This window comes from Salvia splendens, chromosome 3 (genome assembly GCF_004379255.2).
Source record: "Salvia splendens isolate huo1 chromosome 3, SspV2, whole genome shotgun sequence".
In the NCBI taxonomy this organism is placed as follows: Eukaryota; Viridiplantae; Streptophyta; class Magnoliopsida; order Lamiales; family Lamiaceae; genus Salvia; species Salvia splendens.
In genome coordinates, this window is record NC_056034.1 from 4663832 (window position 1) to 4686994 (window position 23163).

The 23163-nt window shown below is 40.7% G+C and overlaps 1 protein-coding gene and 1 pseudogene across 1 annotated transcript; both read left to right on the forward strand.

Annotated features, from left to right (window-relative positions):
* The first annotated feature begins 6221 nt into the window (after nt 1-6221).
* LOC121794475 (ABC transporter B family member 21-like) lies at nt 6222-11022 on the forward strand. The gene is made up of 10 exons (XM_042192650.1): nt 6222-6570; nt 6670-6724; nt 6797-6972; nt 7075-7296; nt 7386-7624; nt 7696-8221; nt 8310-8583; nt 8677-9818; nt 9917-10180; nt 10253-11022. Exons 1-10 carry the CDS (start codon nt 6337-6339, stop codon nt 10892-10894), a joined length of 3774 nt encoding a protein of 1257 aa, XP_042048584.1. The 5' UTR covers nt 6222-6336; the 3' UTR covers nt 10895-11022.
* Nucleotides 11023-11838: 816 nt separating this feature from the next.
* LOC121795747 lies at nt 11839-15889 on the forward strand (annotated as a pseudogene).
* Nucleotides 15890-23163: the final 7274 nt, after the last annotated feature.

Sequence of the window (23163 nt, forward strand, 5' to 3'; positions counted from 1 at the left end):
ATTTATTAGTAATATTTTTATTTCACTGTAAAAATAAATGTCTCAACACTAATCAGACGGATGAAGTATTAGACTACTGTTTTTATAATAAAATATGAGTGAAATAAGTTAATAGGCTGTATAGTTTATTTCTTAAAATTTGTACAGTTAAAATTGAATATTTAATGATAGACATCCTAAAATATAATTACAATATGACGATGGAAGTATTTGGTAGTAGGAATGGATAAAAATACCAAAATAACATTATTCCGCACTTATCGTACCAAAAATGATAAAATATTTGTTACACTGCAACTTTTGGTACAATATGATATTATACCATAAGATTTCAGTACAGTAACGAAACAAATTTTCTTATACCACAGTATACTGAACATACGGTATAAACCGATATGTTTGATATACTGATACTTTCAGTATATATAATTATGTTTGGTATCAGTATAATATTGCAGTATATATCAATATCAATACATACCGAATCTATAAGATACACGATATATACTGATTTTGAATGATATTTTCGATATACAAGTATAAGAAATGGTACGGTAGAACGGTACTGGTATACCAAATTTCAATATGATATACCGTAAAACCGATACGGTAACGGTATTCAAATTATTCCATATCGAAACTTCGGTATACCGTAAAGTTCGGTACGATGACAATATGATATTTTTTCACATATAGATATTTTCGGTATGATATGTGATATAACACTTTCAGTACGGTATATCGTTTGGTCCCACACCTAGTTGGTAGTTGGATATTGTCTATTCATAGGACATCTTATCCGTCAAGATTTATGCAAAAAGGTAGAAATTTTGGATCCAAATACCATAGTTCTCCCTTTGCAATATGAGGCTAAGTTGCAAAATTATAACGATACCAACCAAGTTAAATCAAACAAGAAATAAAATTGAATTTTATAAATTGAAAGTTTGTGATCAATTGGTAACTAATTATCAATCCAAAATTAAGACCAATTCTTAGCCAGTAGATTAAAAGATCTAGTGGTTAAAATAATATCGAGTGGATTATATTTTAGATTTAAATAATTATTAATTAAATTTAAAGGATATTAATGTTAATTCTTATACTCCATCCGTCCACAAAAAATAGGACACATTGTGAATGACACGGGCTTTAATGTGGAATTGGTAAAGTAAGAGATAAGTAGTGTCAGTAGAATGTGAGATCCATATTATTAGTAAGAGAGGAGGGAAAAAAGTACTAGAGAGAAGTAGTGTTAGTGGAATGTGAGGCCCATATTATTAGTAAGAGAGAAGTTGAACACTTTCCTTTTTTAAATGTACTCTATTTTTCGTGGATAACCAAAAATGACAAATGTGCTCTATTTTTCGTGGATGTGAGTATATGATAGTTATAACTAACTACTTTCTCTCTCCTCAAAATCATCTCAAAACTTTAAATTTACGTAACTCTCAATTTAAATTATTTTTTTTTGCAAAAAATATATCAAATTAAAGGTAGTTTTATAAGTATTCTAACGAGATGTCAATTGAATATGTTCCGACAATGTTCGGATGATGAAATTTGAAAATTTTTATTTCATTTGTTGATAAGCAATTTTTTTTATCAATAAATGCATAAAAATGTCAACATAATGCATGTAAAATCTCAATAAAACAGTGTTGATATTTTCGTGTACTTATGTTGAAATATTCATATCATTGTGTTGATATTTATAATACACTATGTTGATATAAAAAAACTACGAAAATTATAATATGATAACAGAATGACGATCTTACCCATTTGTTGATATTTTGTCTACTATGTATTGAAATTTGTGAGGTTTCTCATCCACTCATTTCAAAATCTAAGGGTGTAGATTTGGTCTTAATTTTGGATTATGATGCTATAAGCAATATAAGAGGACCCGAAAGTCATAAATAGGGCAAAATATACCGAAATACCGGACTTACAGTACCGAAAAAATATCAAAATACCGAATTTTCGGTATACCGCACTTTTCGGTACGATATGATACCTTACCGACGGGTTTAGGTACGGCAAATGTATGAATTTTGTATATACCGCGGTATACCGCAAAATTACGGTATATACCGTTAATAATTATATATATTTAACACATTTATTATTTATAATATTATAATATTTTATATTTTTAAATTCTTAAATCATTGATAAATGACGTTGTGTTTTTATTAAATAAATACTCCAAAATTAATAATGGCTTATTTTTCCTTCCGAGATTTGAGTGTCAACAAATACAATGAATCATTAATATTTATTACTATTTGATTTAAATTTAGTTAGTATTATTCCTTTGGAAGTTATATGAATTATGAATGTCATGAACTATGTTTGATTGTGATAGAATTTTATCATTTTGGACATTTTCTAGGTAGATAAATGTTATTTTAATATTTTATATATCAAACAAGTATGACTTGCGGTATACCGCATCATGGTACGGTATATCGAAATGTCGGTAAGGTAAAGGTTTTCATATTTTGATATACCGACTTTTTGGTATACCGCATTGCGGTATACCGAAAAAAACGGCACGGTACAGTATCGTGTTTTCTCATACCGTACTTTTCGGTATGATATGCGGTATGCCCATTTCGGTACGGTATACCATACCGTGCCAACCCTAGTCATAAACTCATCCAGTCCCATAAAAACACGTGCACTTGAAATAATATAAGAATTAATGCATAATTGATAAAATAAGATAGATAGAGAGAATGATAGTTAAAGTAGTGTTGTGGATAGTGAGACCCACATTATTATTAGTATTTAATGAATTGTAATGGTAGACCATAATGATATAAGTTGTAAATAAATTGACTTACGTTGGAGACAATTTTCTATAAATAAAAATGCTCATATTTTTATATTTTTATGGCACCAACGAAAATAAAAGATGCACATATTTTTACTGGACACAAAGGTGTATCTTGGTACACACAAAAATAGGACAATTGATCTCAACCTTTCCATTAAGCTATGTGAAATTTTTTATGCTTTGAGGAAAAAACTCAAAAGAGTATACTAATATCAATTGTCAGCTTTTATATGGAGTATACAGTTATTTTTCTTCAATTTTCGTATACAGCACTAATTGAGACAACCTGTGACATAGTGTTCAAGAGCTGGAATGGGATGGGGTTAGGGGTGGCAAATCGTGCGTGTCGGGTCGTTATCGTGTCGACACGATAACGACACGAACACGATAACAACAAACACGAACACGACCCGTTAAGAAAACCTCAAACACGAACACGAACACGACACGAAACCCTCAGACACGAACACGACACGAACCCATTAACGACACGAACCAATTCGGGTCAACACGACACGATAACAACACGTACACGAGATGACACGATAACGACTCGATAACAACACGACCTGATAACGGTTAAACCTATTAAAAATGAAAATAATAAGAATTAATAATATTAAAATATTATTTGTTAACGGATAACACGAACACGACACGAACACGACACGAACACGTATTGTTAACGTATAACACGAACCCGACACGAACACGACACGAACATGACACGAAATTTTCGTGTCCTTAACGGGTCGACCCGATAAGGACACGAACCCAATAAGCTCTGACCCAAACCCATTATTTTCGTGCCGGTTCGTGTCGTGTTATCGTGTCGTGTCAAAAATTGCCAGCCCTAGATGGGGTGCACAACACCTCTCCTCTCTCTCACACCCCAATATTTTATTCATCAAATAAAAAAATGGTTTATAAAATAATGAGGTGTGAGGAACAGTATGTATCCCCATGGTGCGCCCCTCCACAATAGGCATAGGGGATCCCAGCCCCTTCAAGCTACATATACTGCGTCGATAAATTAAGCATTGATATCTGAGAATATTATGTGCTATATATGGAGGTAGTTAGAATTTTAGAGATGAAGAAAATAAGGTTTAATTTCATTATGAAAACCAGCGGCGGAGGTCGGCCGACCCCACCGCTGTCCCTGGAAAACAGCCAGAAAAATACTCCCAACGGTCCCCAACCCCACGATCTCTGGAATTCTGCCCTTGATTCGATGCTTGACCCAGTCACCGCGCCATGGCTCATGGTTGTCGCCGCCCAGATTTCGTGTCTGCGGTGAAGCTGTGATAATTGGGGAAGAAAGACTTTAGTTGAGCTTGGGCCTTGTACTATTAATTACTCCCTTCCCTTGACTATTGAATAATTAGACTATGCCTCATAATTTACTCCATGTTTTTCGTTAAAAAATAAAGACACATAAGTAAAAAATGATAAATTATGTTCTAACTATCATTATTTATATAAAAAAAACATATCAGTCAAATTATTTTTTTATTGAATATCTTATGTAATGTAATGCTACGGGAAACACTAAAAGGGCTACCCATTTTATATGTATATTATTTAATGTTAACAATTAGAAAAAGTTATACTCCTATAAGACTATATTTTATGTGATCATCTATAAATATGGAGTAATAATTTGGTCATATCATGATAACATGTTTTTTTTTATTTTTAAGTAAAATATTAGTTTTTGAAATTTGGTTCCACTTTTTATTTGGGGTGATTTGATTTTGAAAAACCAAACATAACGATAAACCAATTTAGTTTTTATATATTATTATTATTATTTTGAAATTTGGTTTTACCTCTTTAATCATGTTTTATCATTTTATCATTTTTATTTGGTGATAACAATTATATTTTTTCCCTAATTTTAATAAATATGATAATTATATTATTTTTCATTATTAAATTTAATTACCTTCCTTTCTATATTAATGGATTAAATTTTCTCAAAAAGATCTTGAGTTTCCGTTAGTTGTTTTAGCTAATGTTGAATAAGAACCACAACGACAAGAAAATTGTGGGATAGTTTCTAATGATAGTTTTGATATGAATTTTATATATCAGTTATCACGTTTAACATAAGATGGATATATTTCATTTGTAATGTATTTTTATTAAACACATATATTTAAATACTATTATATTTATTTTCTCGTTCGACCCCACTATTTTTAATTCCTGGATCCGCCATTGTCGAAAACAAATCTAAGTAGTTTGCACTATTTATTATGTTAGGCCTCCTATTCGTAGCTTAGCCTACTTTCCTTTAAAAAAAATACTGTTTATGCTACATGACTCCCTTTTCCCCCGACGAAGTTTTTTGTTAAAATGGATATAGCCTAAAAAACAAATCACCGTAAAATCAAAGTTAGGACTATATTGTTTGTGTATTTAAAAGGGAGTATTTTTAAGGGAAAAATCATACTAAAACACGTTTTAAAAAATGAAGCACGGATTGTAAGTAATAATGAATCATATATGAAACATGGTGAACTCGCTATGAAAATTCCATGTATTAAAATAAATGGAATATTTCGCTTTTATGAATTCAAAATCACGAAGTCATTCAATAAAGTAACGAATTCATTATGAATATTCACGATCAAAGAATAAATAAGTAGTAAGTAATTTATAATTTTAATTTTTTCCAATCCCGCATTAGTGCATGCACAAGATGAACGGTGCTCTATTTCAATAAATTATAAATATACAGTACTGAGATAAAGAGAAAAAATAAATAAAGTATTGTTAATGAAGAATGCGTCCTGCTTTATTAGAGATAAAAAAGTTTTTAAAAATAAAAAATGCATATTCTTATAAAACGGATTGAAAAAGGATATAGTGTATATATTCTTGTCTAATATTCCATTATATTTTAGTTTGTACACCAATCCATGTATTTTCGATTATGTCATCTGATCATATATTACATTATTATTAATATTAAATGTACATGCAGCAATAATGCTGATTATCATTTTCCATAGCATTTATAATAATGAAGCTTTCTTTCTTTCTTCCTTTTTAGATCTTCTAGAAACGCATCATAGTTAAATTCAAGGACAAAAATATGTCGTGAACTTTATTCAATTGCATTTTTTGCTGCCGAGGAAACTGAACCCCACCGTTATAGGAGTATTACTTCATTTATGTCGATCCTAATTATATAGCTTTTGATTTATTGCAACAAAACCAGCCACCAATTGTAAAAGCGGAATTAGATATATGTTGACTATGTACAATCAAGCACCTGAATAGTATGTAGGATATCAAAACTTAATTAATGTTCATGATGAGAATTAATCAAATTTCTACAAGTCTTGATATTCAATGGACCAAGATTTGAAGCTGAATACTGCCGTGCTCATCAAGAAGTCTTGCAGCTAGCACCACCCTCTCTCTACACACACTATATATACTTGTGTGTGTTTTTAGTTGAAATAAAAAAGTTAGTTGAAATGGAAAGGGAAGAGGCGCCGTCTGCAGCGGCGGTGGAAAAAGAAGGCAGCACGGTGCCGCTTCACCAGCTGTTCACCTTTGCTGATCCTTTGGATCAAATGTTGATGATAGTTGGTTCAGTGGGTGCCGTTGGGAATGGAGTGTGTACGCCTCTTATGGCATTCCTTTTCGGAGAACTTATCGATTCTTTCGGCCAAATCCAAAACAACGGTGTTGTTCCCGTTGTCTCAAAAGTATCTACATCTCATCATATTCATCCTCTACCTACTTGTTTATGGTAGCTTCATGATTTTGTGCTTTCATCACTTGTATCTCACATTTTCGATCCTTAGGTTGCACTAAAGTTTGTGTATTTGGCTATGGGATCTGGCGTGGCAGCATTTCTTCGTAAGTTTTACCCTATAGCCATCTTAATCATATTGTTGAACTCTAACATACTTAACTTTGAATGATCTATAGAGGTGGCTTGTTGGATGATCACTGGAGAAAGGCAGGCTGCAAGAATTAGGAGTCTATATTTGTCATCAATTTTGAGGCAAGATGTTGCTTTCTTTGATAAGCAAAGTAATACAGGAGATGTGGTTGGAAGAATGTCTGGTGACACTACGCTTATTCAAGACGCCATGGGTGAGAAGGTACCTACTTTTTCTCACATCTCTATGCTTCTACTTCTTTTTCCTATGATTTCTGGAGAGTGAAGATCACATGTTGATTGTTGTCTATGCATCCTCCTGCAGGTCGGCAAGTTCATTCAACTAGTATCAACATTCTTGGGAGGTTTCGTGATCGCGCTTATCAAAGGATGGCTTCTTACGCTCGTCATGCTATCATCCATTCCTCTAATGGTGATATCAGGAGGTGTCATGTCGCTACTCCTGTCGAAGATGGCGTCTCGTGTCCAAGAAGCGTATGCTAAGGCTGCAACTCTAGTTGAACAGACGATTGGCTCGATCAGAACGGTCTCGTCCTTATTAACAATCTTAGCTTCCACATTATTGTATTTTTAGACAGAATAGATGTTGACATATGTGTCTATGATTCTGTTCAGGTTGCGTCGTTTACTGGGGAGAAGCAAGCTGTGGCTGACTACGACAAGTCCCTCGTCAAGGCCTACAAATCAGGGGTGCAAGAAGGGTTGGCGAATGGGCTGGGGCTCGGATCAGTCATGTTCATTGTATTCTGCAGTTATGCTCTGGCTACCTGGTTTGGAGGCAAGATGGTCTTGGAGAAGAGATACACTGGTGGTGAGGTGGTCATCGTGATCATCGCCGTGGTTACTGGTTCAACGTAAGTACATATACTATTGATGTTGTTGTTGCTGCAGTTTATATAGTATATTGATGTTGTATGTTGTGTAGGTCTATTGGACAAGCATCTCCTTGCATGTCGGCATTTGCTGCGGGGCGAGCAGCAGCGTACAAGATGTTTGAGACTATAAAAAGGAAGCCCGAGATAGATGCATACGACACAAGTGGGGAGATGCCAGAAGACATCCGTGGGAATATAGAGTTTAGAGACGTGCATTTCAGCTATCCGGCTAGGCCTAATGAGCAGATATTCAGAGGCTTAAATCTGTCGATTTCGAGTGGTCTGATAGTGGCTCTGGTTGGGCAGAGTGGAAGTGGGAAATCAACTGTGATAAGTTTGATAGAGAGGTTCTATGACCCTCAGCATGGTGAAGTTTTGATTGATGGCATCAATCTGAAGCAACTCCAGCTTAAGTGGATTAGGTCCAAAATAGGGCTTGTGAGTCAAGAGCCTGTGCTTTTCACGGCTAGTATCAAAGATAATATTGCATATGGAAAGGATGGTGCAACAGTTGAGGAAATCAGGGCAGCAGCACAACAAGCCAATGCTGCTGAATTCATTGATAAATTGCCCCAGGCAACAACCATGGCCTCTTTCTTTTCTTTCTCTCACTCATTTTGAACAAACTAATAGTACTAATATAAGATGACTTTGTTTTCTACAGGGACTTGATACCATGGTGGGTGAACACGGAACTCAGCTTTCGGGTGGACAGAAACAACGAGTAGCCATAGCTAGAGCGATCTTGAAGGATCCGAGGATTCTACTATTGGATGAGGCTACAAGTGCACTAGATGCAGAATCAGAAAGAGTAGTGCAAGAGGCATTGGACCGAATAATGGTGAACAGAACAACTGTAGTTATTGCACATCGGTTGAGCACAATTAGGAATGCCAATATGATCGTTGTCATTCACCGAGGCAAGGTGGTTGAAAAAGGTACTATCTTCTCTTTCCTCTCTTATCTCAACTTGTAAGGTAAACAAGACTAGTTTCCTTTGCAACAGAAGACTAACTTGATTGTAACTGCAGGGACACATTCTGAACTATTGGAAGATCCTGTAGGTGCATATTCTCAGCTCGTAAGCTTGCAAGAAGTAAACAGAGACACATCAGATCATGTCAAAGGAAAAGAAAGATTAGAAATAAGTGTGGATTTCGAGAGATCGCAGTCAAGTCGAAGGATGTCACTCACACATTCCATGAGTCGACGTTCATCTAGCAGCCGTCACCACTCAATACCATTCACAATTGGCCTACCTGCAACAACACTCAACGTCTCTGAATCTGCAGTAGAGAAATCAGATCATGAATCATCAGAAAAGCCTCCGAAGGTCCCTCTCCGCCGCCTTGCCAATCTCAACAAGCCAGAAACACCAGTGCTCATAGCAGGAGCCGTCTTCGCCATAATAAATGGCTCTATATTGCCAATCTTCGGCCTACTACTATCTAACACGATCAAATCCTTCTTCGAGCCCCCAAGTGATTTGCGCAAAGACACAAAGTTTTGGGCCATCATATTCATGGTGCTCGGGGTGGTGTCTCTGATCGCATATCCAGCGAGGACGTATCTCTTTGGCGTGGCGGGGAACAAGCTGATTAGGAGGATCAGACTGATGTGCTTTGAGAAGGTGGTGAATATGGAGGTGGGGTGGTTTGACGAGGGAGAGCACTCAGGTGGGATCATCGGAGCAAGGCTGTCTGCTGATGCTGCCACTGTTAGAGCTCTGGTCGGCGACGCGCTTGCGCAGATAATTCAAGATTTGTCATCATTGGTTGCTGGGTTAGCCATTGCCTTCCAAGGTAGCTGGCAGTTGTCTCTGATCATCCTGGCGATGATGCCTTTGATTGGAGCGAATGGATATGTACTGCTCAAGTTCATGAAAAGGTTTAGCACAGATGCTAAGGCGATGTACGAGGAGGCGAGCCAGGTGGCGAATGACGCAGTGGGGAGTATAAGGACGGTTGCTTCCTTTTGTGCGGAGGAGAAGGTAATGGAGATGTATAGGAAGAAATGTGAAGGGCCTATCAGCATTGGGATTAAGCAGGGATTGGTTAGTGGAGTATGTTTTGGGATATCCTTTGCCCTCCCCAATCTGATTTATGCTACCAGCTTCTATGCTGGAGCTCGACTCATTGAAGATGGCAAAGTCACTTTCTTTGAAGTAAATCAGGTAACCACGACCAACCAATTATTCATTCATTCATTCAATTCTCTTCTCTAATCTTAACTCTAACCCTAACCCTAATCCTAACTAATTAAACGTTGCAGGTTTTCTTCTCTCTAAACATGATGGCACAAGCAATCTCTCTATCCAGCTCTTTTGCACCGGATTCAAGCAAAGCCAAGGTTGCAGCAGCGTCAATATTCACCATTCTCGACAGGGAATCGAAGATCGACCCCAGTGATGAATCCGGCGTCAAATTAGAGAGTGTAAATGGAGATATCGAGCTCAAACATGTGAGCTTCAAGTATCCGACCCGACCCGATGTGCAGATCTTCAGAGACCTCTCCTTAACGATTCATGGCCAAAAGGTATATACATTACGATTAGGTAAACGTAGATTTAATTGACGGAATTGTTGATTATCAATACTCAATTTGCAGACAGTAGCTCTGGTTGGAGAGAGCGGGAGCGGCAAATCAACGGTGATATCACTGTTACAGAGATTCTACGATCCTGATTCAGGGCGCATAACCCTAGACGGCGTCGAGATCCAAAAACTCCAGCTGAAATGGCTGAGGCAGCAGATGGGGCTGGTGAGCCAAGAGCCGGTGCTCTTCAATGACACGATTCGCGCTAACATAGCCTACGGGAAAAAAGGGGAGGCGACGGAGGCAGAAATCATCGCAGCGGCGGAGCAGGCGAACGCGCACAAATTCATAAGCGGGTTGCAGCAAGGGTACGACACGGTGGTCGGGGAGCGAGGGGTGCAGCTGTCAGGGGGTCAAAAGCAGCGCGTGGCGATCGCGCGCGCCATCTTGAAGAGCCCGAAGATACTGCTGCTGGATGAGGCGACGAGCGCGTTGGACGCGGAGTCGGAGAGAGTGGTGCAGGACGCGCTTGATCAGGTGATGGTGAACCGGACGACGGTGATTGTGGCGCATAGGCTGTCCACGATCAAGACGGCCGATTTGATAGCGGTTGTAAACAATGGGGTGATTGTGGAGAAAGGGAAGCATCAGAGTTTAATTAACATCAAAGAAGGATTTTACGCATCATTAGTTGCGCTTCATGCGACATCATAATTTTTACAGATTTTTTTGTTTTTCAATCGTATAGCTAGAGTTTATGCAATATGTAATGCATGAAAGAATTTATTCTGTGCAACCAAGATTTAATTAGTTAAATCAAAACAAAATAGAACTTTTATAAAGATAATATACTCCATTTGATTAGTCGTCAATGGATAGATATGATATAGTCATACTAAATTATTTTATTCCTTATATAAAAACATTGAGTTCCTTTTAATTAAAATTTTATAAAACAATTATAATGTTAATTGAATGATGAAATGGTACTCAACACCCATATATTTATAGGGATGTTGGTGACCTTTGAGATCCTACAATAAATGTATATTCATGGAACTACATTATTATTGGAACATGCACATCTTCTTGGAACTTCATTCTTGAAACTCTATTATTCTTTAATGCTTATTATACTTCCCCTTTTTTCAATAATAAAAAGTTTTTTGAACGTTAAAATTTACTTGAATAAATATACCACTTATATAATTAAATTTTTTTTGGTTGCTTGATTAAATTATAAATTGGCAGAAAAGTCACAGTCAATTTCTCATCATTCTAACCTTTTACAAAAATAGCTAATTATTTTATAATTTTAATATTTTTTAATTATCTCATAATATTAAATTTGAAAAAAGTTAAATTTCTATGGAGACAAAATGTTCAACTGCCGTGCTTAATACTCCCTCCGTCCCGGACAACTTGCACTTATTTCCTTTCTGGGCGTCCCAAGTTATTTGCACTCTTTCTATTTTTAGTAAAAATTATCACCTACAGCCGCAATTGTTGACTTTGCTATACACTCATTCCTTAATCTCTGTGCCGAAAAGGAAATGTGCGAGTAGTCCGAGACGGAGGGAGTATTAATTTTTACACGATAAAAAATTCAAACACAAGCCAAAATAATGTTAAATTTGTGGGATTAATCTAAGTTGACAATGTTATCAACATCAATTATAACCCGTATATATAAAAGAATTGGAAAGAGAGAAGAGCAGTTGAAAGTAGTTGATGATAGTAGTCTTGACAACGAAATCCTCAATTGCGAAGCGAGCTCTATTGTAATTGTGAATGTAGACTGATCATTCGATCTACCTCCTTTTACACTTGTATCGAGCTGAAGGCAGAGCAAGTGGGTTTTGGCGTTACGTTGGGTGATTTCAATTCGCGCTGAAACTCTGTCGATCTGATCCATAGTTTTTCCGGTTAACTAGATCTATAATTCAATTTCTCAGAATTCCTAACGGCCAATAGACAGCAGCAGCAGCAGCAGCAGTCTTCTCCTTCTACTGTCTCCGGAGGAGGATTCGGTGGTCCACCTCATTTGCCGTCTCCCCTTCCTCATTTGAGCACTCCCCCTGGGCCTCCTGTATTTTCGTCCCCCCTCCCTTTCAGGACTTCTCCTGCGACACCTCTGCCCATTGCCCCTTATTCATCCAATTCCTCTTCTCCGCCCCCACTCAATTTCTCAAATGGCTTGCAGCATCAGACTTCTGAGCTCGCCTTCGCCCCTCATGCCGACTCCCCCAATCTTCTCTTTTCGGCTCACAAGGTACATTCTTTCTATATTCAAATGAACCTTATGAAAATGAAAATTGCATTAATTTTTGTCTCTTCTTTTCTAGGATAATAATTTATATCTTCTGAACTGCTTTGTTGGAATCTGGTAACGACCATGATGATATACTATAATTAGATATGTCTCTCAAATTTATTTGCACAATCCCCTTTTTAATTTATAGCTGCTGCTTATCTCACTGGTGTTGAAACAAAAGAAGCTAGCTAATGTACCCAGTTTGGGATTCGGGGCTATAGTTTCTCCAGGTAGGGAGGTTTCACCCGGGCCTCAGATAATTCAGCGTGAGCCACATCGTTGCCAGAATTGTGGTGCTTATGCCAATCTCTACTGCAATATTTTACTTGGTTCAGGCCAATGGCAATGCGTAATATGCAGGAACTTAAATGGCAGTGAAGGGGAATATATAGCTCCAAGAAAAGAAGAGCTCAGAAATCTTCCAGAACTATCATCTACTCTGGTTGACTATATCCAGACTCCCACCAGAAGACCTGGTTATGTTCCAGTGTCAGACTCAAGGATATCAGCTCCAATTGTTCTGGTGATTGATGAGTGTTTAGACGAACAACATGTGCAACATTTACAGAGCTCTTTGCATGCTTTTCTGGACTCCTTGCCCCCTACAACTAAACTTGGAATTCTGCTTTATGGCCGCATGGTTTCAGTTTATGATTTCTCTGAAGAGTCGGTAGCATCTGCTGATGTAATTCCTGGTGACAAATCACCAAGTGAGGACGCCTTAAGGACATTGATCTATGGAACTGGGATATATTTGTCAACTATCTATGCTTCTATTTCTGTAGCGCATGCAATACTGTCGTCATTGACACCATATAAACTGAATCTACCTGAAGTTCAGAGAGACCGTTGCCTGGTTGCTGCAGTGGAGGTTGCCTTGGCAATAATTCAGGGGCCATCTGCTGAAATGTCAAAAGGGGTTGTTAAAAGGCCTGGTGGAAATAGCCGGATAATTGTGTGTGCTGGTGGACCATGTACTTATGGCCCTGGTTCCGTACCTCATTCTCTTAATCATCCAAACTATTTGCACTTACAGAAATCAGCATTAAAATGGATGGACAATTTAGGTTGTGAGGCTCATAGGCGCAATACAGTGGTTGATATACTATGTGCTGGGACATGTCCTGTACGGGTTCCTCTACTGTAGCCTCTTACAAAATCTTCTGGAGGCGTTTTGATTCTTCATGATGATTTTGGGGAAGCATTTGGTGTGAATCTGCAGAGAGCGTCAAGGGCTGCAGGTTCTCATGGTTTATTGGAAATCAGGTGTTCTGACAGTATCTTTGTCAGTCAAGTGGTTGGACCTGGTGAAGAGGCCCGTGTGGATAGCCATGAATCTTTTAAGAATGACACTGCTGTCGCTATTCAGATGCTGAGTGTTGAAGAAACCCAAAGTTTTGCCGTGTCAATGGAGAATCGTGCAGATATCAAGAGCAATTTTGTGCACTTTCAGTTTGCAATTCGGTATTCAACTGCTTATCAAGCAGATATATCGAGAGTGATTTCTGTTCGACTTCCGACTGTAGATAGTGTGTCAGCTTATCTAGAGAGTGTACAAGATGAAGTGGCGGCTGTTCTAATCGGTAAAAGGACTCTTTTGCGAGCCAAAAGCTTTAACGATGCTCTTGATATGAGGCTAACACTTGATGAGAGAATTCAAGATGTTGCAATTAAGTTTGGTTCCCAGGTGCCAAAATCAAAACTTTATCGGTATCCTAAAGAGCTGTCACAATTGCCTGAAATCTTATTCCATCTTAGAAGAGGCCCTCTGCTGGGAAGTATACTTGGTCATGAAGATGAGAGGTCTGTTTTGCGGTCTTTATTCCTTAAGGCATCATTTGACCTATCCCTTCGTATGCTGGCGCCTCGATGTCTTATGCATCGAGAAGGTGGGACTTTTGAGGAACTACCAGCATATGACCTTGCTATGCAATCTGATGCTGCCGTTGTTCTTGATCATGGCTCTGATGTCTTCATTTGGCTGGTACATATTCTACTGAACTTATTTTAAATTGTTGCATTTGGGAATGCCAATAATCTACCAGATCTATATCTTAATTTTTGCAACCGAATGATCCTCATTTGCCTCAATGGCATATTTTAGTCATTAAATACTATAAAAAGTGCAGATTTAAGCTCTCATAATATGATGGCTAATATTATTAATAGAATATATTGGAGAATAAGTTCAGCATTCTTGCACTTTGCAGTACCCTAAGCCATGTTTTAGCTTATGAAGATTTAAGGCAATAGTCAAACCCCACAAACAAAAATAAATCTTGACCTTTGCCCTTTTCTTTAATTCATATTTAAAGTAATTTAATACTAGTATTAAAAAAATCTGTAAGTGCTATATTTTTATTGGAGTTTAGGATAGGGTTTATCAGAGGATATGGTTGTATTCCTGCTCGAGTTAAATATCCTTATCACATTCATGTACCTTTTTAGGTCATTTAGATGCAAATAGCCACCTTATAGAAGTGATTTTACTCTTAGCACACTGTGTAGCATAAAAACGTATTTAGAATTAAGATTACAATAAAAAACCAAACATAAGCTTACTACCACAAGACCTAGCCAATGGGCATATCAAATTACTTCTAAATAGTGACCATGTTGTTGCATTTATCCATTTAAGAATTTGGCATCTCTTAAGCTGTTAAGCAACACCATGTTAGGGTGCTTTCCTGGAATTCATTACTTGCTCAAGTATTGGATTCTCTTTCCTTGCATTTATTCTCTATTTGCTTAATCTGTCTTGTTTTGAAGTTTAAATTGTTTCTGGCACCCAGAGGGATGATGAGTAATGCCAAAAATTGAATTCATCCTAACTACCGATCTCAAGTGACGTCTAAAACAAAAGAGCCTTAAATTGTTCACATCCAAATCCAAGGATATCTGTTCTTATTGTTATTTTTTCAGGGTGCTGAGCTTGCTGCACAGGAAAGAAAGAGTGCAGCAGCGTTGGCTGCTTGTAGGACATTGGCTGAAGAGCTAACTGAGCTGCGTTTTCCAGCTCCTAGGATTCTTGCATTTAAGGTAAGAGAGCAGGTTTATGTTAAATTTGAAAACGCAAGTGGTTTTTGTCATGGAAATTCTATATTTAGCCTGGAAAATGGTTGTCTGATACAGGAGGGGAGCTCACAGGCTCGATATTTTGTGTCTCGCTTGATACCAGCACACAAAGATCCTCCATACGAACGTATACCCATTTTATCATAATTTTATAAAGAATAAATGCTAAAATTGGTCCTGAACATATATCCATTTTACGATTTTAGTCCTAAACTTTATCTTTTGAATTTTTGCATCCTGAACATTTCAAATCGGATCACAATTGATCTTGGACTTACGGTTCCGTTAGTTTTAACGGTTATAAAGAATAAATGCTAAAATTGGTCCTGAACATATATCCATTTTACGATTTTAGTCCTAAACTTTATCTTTTGAATTTTTGCATCCTGAACATTTCAAATCGGATCACAATTGATCTTGGACTTACGGTTCCGTTAGTTTTAACGGTCAACGACTCAACGGGTTTTAATCCCGATTTTGACCAAATTAAACTGTTAATTATAATTTTTTTTCTTCCTAATTATTTTCTTAATTATTTTAATAAATATTCATTTAAAATATGAAATAAATAATAAATTAGGTTCCCACTTATTTCATTTCTTCCTTTCTTCCTTCCTTCCATCGCGTTTCCCTAATCTCCGAGAAGAACCTCCGGAGCTCTATAACACAGAGTAACAACCTGCACATTTCAAGAAAACAGAATAACTAAAACACACACATCCAACAAACAAACAGACAAATTCTAAGAATAACCTCGTGCGTGTAGTTCTTGAGAGGGATGGAAAAGGCCCTCCCAAGGCCGAGATCAGCAATCTTAATTATCCCCTTGTCCCTATCAATCAACAGATTCTGAGGCTTGAGGTCGCGGTGAAGAACGCCGTGGCTGTGGCAGTGCGCGACGCCGCTGCAGAGGAAGCTCTGGACGGTGTGGGGAGGGAGGAGGGAAGGTGATGGGGTACGGACTAAACAAGCCCAACAGCACCAACGGCCCATCAGCCCAAAGCCCAAGGAAGAGTATGAGTTCGGCATTACCAAAGAGTTCGGCCTCAGCCTACAGCTCGGTAAAAGCCAACCAATCAAGCTCTGCTCTCAAGTCGGCATCAAGCTCCCAGATCGGCAACCAAAGCAGTTCGGTCTCAGTAAGAGTTCGGCCTCAGCCTACAGCTCGGCAAAAGCCAACCAATCAAGCTCTGCTCTCAGGTCGGCATCAAGCTCTACTCTCAGATCGGCAACCAAAGCAGTTCGGTCTCAGTATTCGACCGAACAAGGAGTTAGTGGACCCATACAGGATTTCCACAACTTCCAACACACCCACTACCACGTGGTGTCTGCTCAGGCCACGATCGTAGGCCATGACCTACGCTACATGCAGGACCTCCACGACATCCACAACCATCATTAGTGGTGATGCAAGCCACGATCTTAGTTCAATGTATAAATAGAACTTAGATCAGATAGAAAAGGGTTAAGCTCTCTAGAGATAAAATACCATATAGCAAGTCTGTGTTGTAAGCTGTAATCCCAGATCAAGCAATACAATCTTGCCCTCCCTTCTTCCCGTGGACGTAGATTTACTTCAGTAAATCGAACCACGTAAATTCTTTGTGTCGTAGTCTTCATTCTCTACCAGCATCTACTAACATCAGAAATTCGCGGATCCATCACTGGCGCCGTCTGTGGGAAACAGAGAACCAAATTTGTGATAAAGCGAATTTTTTACCCTTTTTCCACCCCAAAAAAAAAAAAAATGCATACCAGATCACATACTACCCGTAATACCGTTCGTGAAAACCATGAGGAAGCTAGTCCAGCCCGCAGGTCCGGAAAACAGCCTCGGGAGACATCTACTTCCAGTTTTCACGATGAAGGAACAAGCCGCTCAAAAGGTCCACACACCGAGTCTTCCCAGCAGCCTGATTTGAATGAGGCTGTCAAGCTGTTCTTGGCTGAGAAGCAGGATGAGTTCTTAGCCTTCCTGCAAAAGAGCCAAGAGCCGAAGACGAAAACGGTGGATTCTCCTTCCTCATCCAGACATGAAAGTCGCTACCGCAGTAGTGCCGTGTCTTCCAGGAAGAAGAATCCTCAACCCCGACATGTTCCTGTTCCTCCTCGGTACCGGAACCACAGGAGAACTCCATCTCCTCCGTACCGAAGAGATGTCGGGTTCGCCATGTACGGAGCATTAAAGACTCCGTTCTCGGACGATATCACCCGAACTCCTTTGCCGCGGAACTACCGGACACCGTCAATGACTTATGACGGGCTAGTGGATCCTCATGACTTCTTGGGATGCTATCAATATAATATGGCGAACCAGGGTCTCAATGAGGTCCATATGTGCAAGCTGTTCCCCGAGCTGCTCATCGGGAACGCCAGAAGGTGGTTCGACAGCCTTCCTCAAGGCAGCATTAGATCCTACCGAGATCTAATGGATGCTTTCCATAGGAGGTTCTTTCAGAAAGCGGAAGCCCGGATCACTTCGGCTCAGCTGCTTTCTATACGTCAAGGTCGCGACGAAAAGATCAGCGACTTCATGACGAGATTCCACAAGGAATGCCTACAAGTAGATGATCTCAACGATCTACTTGTCATTTCGGCATTCCAAAATGGAATCCTGCCCGGAGCTCTCTACAGAAAGCTCGTGGAATGCAGTCCGCAAACAGCTCAAGAGATGTGGGACATTGCGGACAAGTTTTCTCGTGCCGATGAGGCAGACCGTCGAAAACGGTCTTTAGACAGCTCATCTAGAGAAGACAAAAAGAAGCCCGATCATAGCGATCAGAGGCTTCCTCGCCGAACACCTTCCCCACCAAAGGAGGGATAGCGGTCATCCGAGGTGATCGAAAAAGAGCAAGTGTGTTCGCAGATTGCGTTTAAAAGTGCCGAGCAATCAGTTCGGCACCATCAAGCATAGCAATCACAGCAGCCGGAGTCAGAGGCAGGCGAAATGACCGAAGTCACACCGGAGCCGAACTCGATGGTGTACGGCACTGAAGCCGTGATTCCGGTTTAGATCGGCATACCCAGTCCCCGAACTCAATTTCTCCTCAGAAATGAATGGTGACGGACTGAGAGCCGAACTAGATCTTGCCGAAGAAAGAAGAGAATTGGCCTGCATAAAAGCAGCCAAGTACAAGGAGCAAGTAGCCCGGTATTACAACCAAAGGGTGAAGAAGCTGCAATTTCAAGTGGGAGATCTCGTCTTGAGAAACAACGAAGTAAGCCGAGCAGAAAAGCTGGGCGAACTCGAACCCACATGGGAAGGTCCATATCGGGTGTCAGAAGTCCTCGGCAAAGGGTCTTACAAATTGACTCACGTGTCAGGAGCACAAGTACCCCGAACATGGTACGGTTCCAACCTCAAAAAGTTCCATTTGTAAGAGACAGTCCGGTCAGTCAGTCTTGAGTCCTGTTCGGTCAATGTGCTTTCTTTGGTTTGCTTGGTCTTTGTTTGTCTCTGTGCGTTTTATCTGTGCGTTTTGTCTGTCTATGTGCGTGTCGTCTCTTACAAATGTTACTGAGGTATCTTGTTCTTCGAAGGCTGATCCCCTTCTTAGAACATATACGAGCCAACGATTGTGAAGTCAAAGCTTCTAAAGAAGATACAAGGCCACAATTCAGCTTAAACAAGCAGTTCGTCTGAAACGAGCTGCAATAAGCCAACGATTGTGAAGTCAAAGCTTCTAAAGAAGATACAAGGCCACAATTCAGCTTAAACAAGCAGTTCGTCTGAAACGAGCTGCAATAAGCCAACGATTGTGAAGTCAAAGCTTCTAAAGAAGATACAAGGCCACAATTCAGCTTAAACAAGCAGTTCGTCTGAAACGAACTGCAATAAGCCAACGATTGTGAAGTCCAAGCTTCTAAAGAGGATACAAGACCGCAATTCAGCTTAAGAATCAAGCACTTCGTCTGAAACGAACTGCAACGAAAGTCCGATTCTCGCGATAAAACTTGCCTGAATTAGGACAAGGGAAAGTCCGATCCACGCGATAAACCTCGCCGAATTAGGACGACCAAGTTCGGTCAAAGAAGTTTACCTCATAAGACCGAGGACGACCATGTCTAGTCAAAGAGGTTTACTGCATAAGACCACTTCGGTTAACTGGGAAAGTCCGATCCACGCGATAAAACTCGCCGAATTAGGACAAGGGAAAGTTCGATCCCGGCGACAAAAATCGCCAAATTAGAACGCAAACCAAGTCCGGTCAGAGATGTTTATTTCATCAGACCAAAGACGAGTCCGGTCAAAGATGTTTATTTCATCAGACCAAAGACGAGTCCGGTCAAAGATGTTTATTTCATCAGACCAAAGACGAGTCCGGTCAAAGATGTTTATTTCATCAGACCAAAGACGAGTCCGGTCAAAGATGTTTATTTCATCAGACCAAAGACGAGTCCGGTCAAAGATGTTTATTTCATCAGACCAAAGACGAGTCCGGTCAAAGATGTTTATTTCATCAGACCAAAGACGAGTCCGGTCAAAGATGTTTATTTCATCAGACCAAAGACGAGTCCGGTCAAAGATGTTTATTTCATCAGACCAAGGACCAAGTCCGGTCAAAGAAGTTTACTTCATAAGACCAAGGACCAAGTCCGGTCAAAGAAGTTTACTTCATAAGACCGAGGACAAGTACGATGAAATTTTTTCGCTAAGCTGTAAATACAGAGTGTTAGAAGCGAAAACAAAATTTCATTTTTCAAATCTTGTTCGGCACACAACTCCGCTACCCTACGAGATGGCGTTACGCTATTACAAAGGACTATTCTACTGTCCAGGGTTGCTAAAGTTGAGCCATCTATTCACAAAATCCTCGTGAAGCTGAGTTCGGGCGCTCCAGGCAGCCGCAGAATAAGCAGGTCGACGAGATGCTCTAATCGACCTGCCACCTCTTCTCTGAGCCCGGGAAGTCCTAGCACCTCGGCGGCGAAGAGTCTCTTCACGAAGCATTTGCCGATCTTGCTCACTCATAACCACAACTCCTCTGCGAACTTCAGTCCGTCCTCGACTTGACGTCTCCGGTTGTCCCTGAGTTCGTTGCTGACTTGGAGTAGGGTTTTGAGCAAGTGAATCAGAGGTTTGAGCTGGAGTACTAGCATCTGTTGGCGGGAAATGCCTGAGGAATCTCTCAATTGAGGGACGCCGGGAAAGAACTATGTCGTACCGAGAAGCCCAGCGCCGCAATGATTTCACGACTTGTTGGCAAGCCGAGCTCTCCAGCGCATTGTTCCTCCGGAGTACATGATATTCCTCCCACAGTTCGTCAACTCGACTCTGAACATCTGATATGGTCATTCCCCCGCGCACACGGATGTAATCCTCGTACGCAGTCCTCTCAGCAATGGTCGTATTCAGCTCGGCCTCCAGATCATTCTTATCGGACTCTAAGTCCTTATTATCGGCCTCCAGCTCCACTAAACGAGCCAGAAGCTCGTCATTCTTCGTCTGATCGGCTATAGCTCTTTTCTCAGCTTCGTCTAAAGCCGAAGAGTACAGCCGTTTCCAGTGAAGTATCTCCATCTCCTTGAGTGCAAAGCAGCTATGTTAGTTCGGCAGCTGTACCGAGCAGATAGTAAAATACAACAGGAATAAAGGCGAGTACGAAAAGCTATACGAAGACAAGTGTAGAGAATTTTTCATCCACAAGGAAAATTTTTTTACACTAGGAGGGCTTCAAGGCCATTTTACAAGGAAGAAAACTAGACTAAGAGAAGGGAGACGAAATCATACTCCGCCAGCTTCGTCTCCGGCTCCTCGGTCTGGTTCAGCTCCTTTTTCCTGAGCTACCTCAGCCTCGGCCTCGCATCCTGCCGGCCTCGCCTCCGCCTCCTGATCGGCTTCCTTCTCCGGATGCCCGGCCCGCTCGACTTCGGCCTCCGGCTCCAGCGGCTCGGCCTCACCCTCTCCGTTGTAAGTCGAAGCGGGTGAAACGGGTCCCACGGAGGCAAAGATAGCCTCCAGGTTCTCGTCCCGATCAGCTCGACAACTCCGGACTCGGTCTGCAGAAAGCAGGACCGAGGATGAAGCGAGCTCCTCAAGGAGCGGCAGATTCTGAAGCCGAGCTGCTATCTCTCGGCTGTACAGAGGCAGCACGACGTCGGCCCCCTGCTCGCCCTTATCGGTAATTAGCCTTACCAGACTACCGACAAAAGCCGAGAACTGGCTGCTCCTCGGATGACCGCTATCCTCACCCTCAGTTTCTTCGTCCGAAGACGAGATATTGAACACGAGGTCGCCCTTGACGAGCTCAGTTTCCGAGTATTGTTTCCTAATCATAGGAATCTTATTGAGCTCGCCCTCGAGCTCGGCCAACGGTTCTAACCGAGGATGAGGAATCACGGACTTCGGCCCTCTCCAGGGGAAGCCCGGAGCCGCTGTCCTATTATAAAAAAAGAAGCGGTTTTGCCATTTCGGCCACTTGGTTTTGCAGAATGCCCTAAAAGGCTGTAAGGGGATCAAGTAAAACCAAGATCCCTTCCTTTTAAATTGGAAAAAATTAAGGATTGCCCGCAGAGACAGATCCTTATCTAGCCTACGGAGTTCGGCAGCAAAAGCCGACAAGTGCCTCCAAGAATTCGGAGTCACCTGACCTAAAGGGAGTTGAAAAAAATCAAGAAGCTCTACAAAAGGTAGGGGAAGAGGGAAACGAAGCCCGCATTCTAAGCAGGCTTCGTAAACGGTGGCATAACCCTCCGGCGGGTCGTTAGCCCTATGATCATCGTCGGGAACCACCGCCTTCCCCCCGGGAAGAAGATATTTTTCGTGTAGAGATATCACGGTGTCCTTACTCAAGACGCTGTGAAAGTATTCTACAGTCTTCTCTCCGGACTCTTTCCGGCTAGAAGACCCCTTGCCCCCTTTCCTACCGCTACCTAACTCGGAAGAAGAAGAAGAAGACATGGTTCTTACTCTTTGCAAAATCTGAAGAAATTCTGAAGAAATTCTTGAAAGCGGAAGGAAATTTTTACGCAAAGGAGATAGAGTGCAGAAGAAGCAGTCGCAAAAGTGCTTCAATGATGAAGAAAGGAGGTATTTATCAGATTCGGCGAAGATTTCAAAATCGTCGCACCGTTTCGAATCCCACCTTTTCGGGATTCAACGGCCGGATTTTACTGTCGCATTTAATGCAGTCACGTGCAAGGCACGTCCCCTGACGTCAGCCTCCCCCGTACCTTTATCCAGAATGCCGAAGTGACTCGCTTCGCCGAAGTGATTCACTTCGTCTTTCGGGGGGGGTAGTGATGGGGTACGGACTAAACAAGCCCAACAGCACCAACGGCCCATCAGCCCAAAGCCCAAGGAAGAGTATGAGTTCGGCATTACCAAAGAGTTCGGCCTCAGCCTACAGCTCGGTAAAAGCCAACCAATCAAGCTCTGCTCTCAAGTCGGCATCAAGCTCCCAGATCGGCAACCAAAGCAGTTCGGTCTCAGTAAGAGTTCGGCCTCAGCCTACAGCTCGGCAAAAGCCAACCAATCAAGCTCTGCTCTCAGGTCGGCATCAAGCTCTACTCTCAGATCGGCAACCAAAGCAGTTCGGTCTCAGTATTCGACCGAACAAGGAGTTAGTGGACCCATACAGGATTTCCACAACTT

Coding starts and splice junctions, on each gene's coding strand:
- LOC121794475 (XM_042192650.1), top strand. CDS start 6,337: ATGGAAAGGGAAGAGGCGCCGTCTGCAGCGGCGGTGGAAAAAGAAGGC. Junction 6,725..6,796: donor TGGCGTGGCAGCATTTCTTC/GTAAGTTTTACC, acceptor AATGATCTATAG/AGGTGGCTTGTTGGATGATC. Junction 10,181..10,252: donor TAACGATTCATGGCCAAAAG/GTATATACATTA, acceptor CTCAATTTGCAG/ACAGTAGCTCTGGTTGGAGA.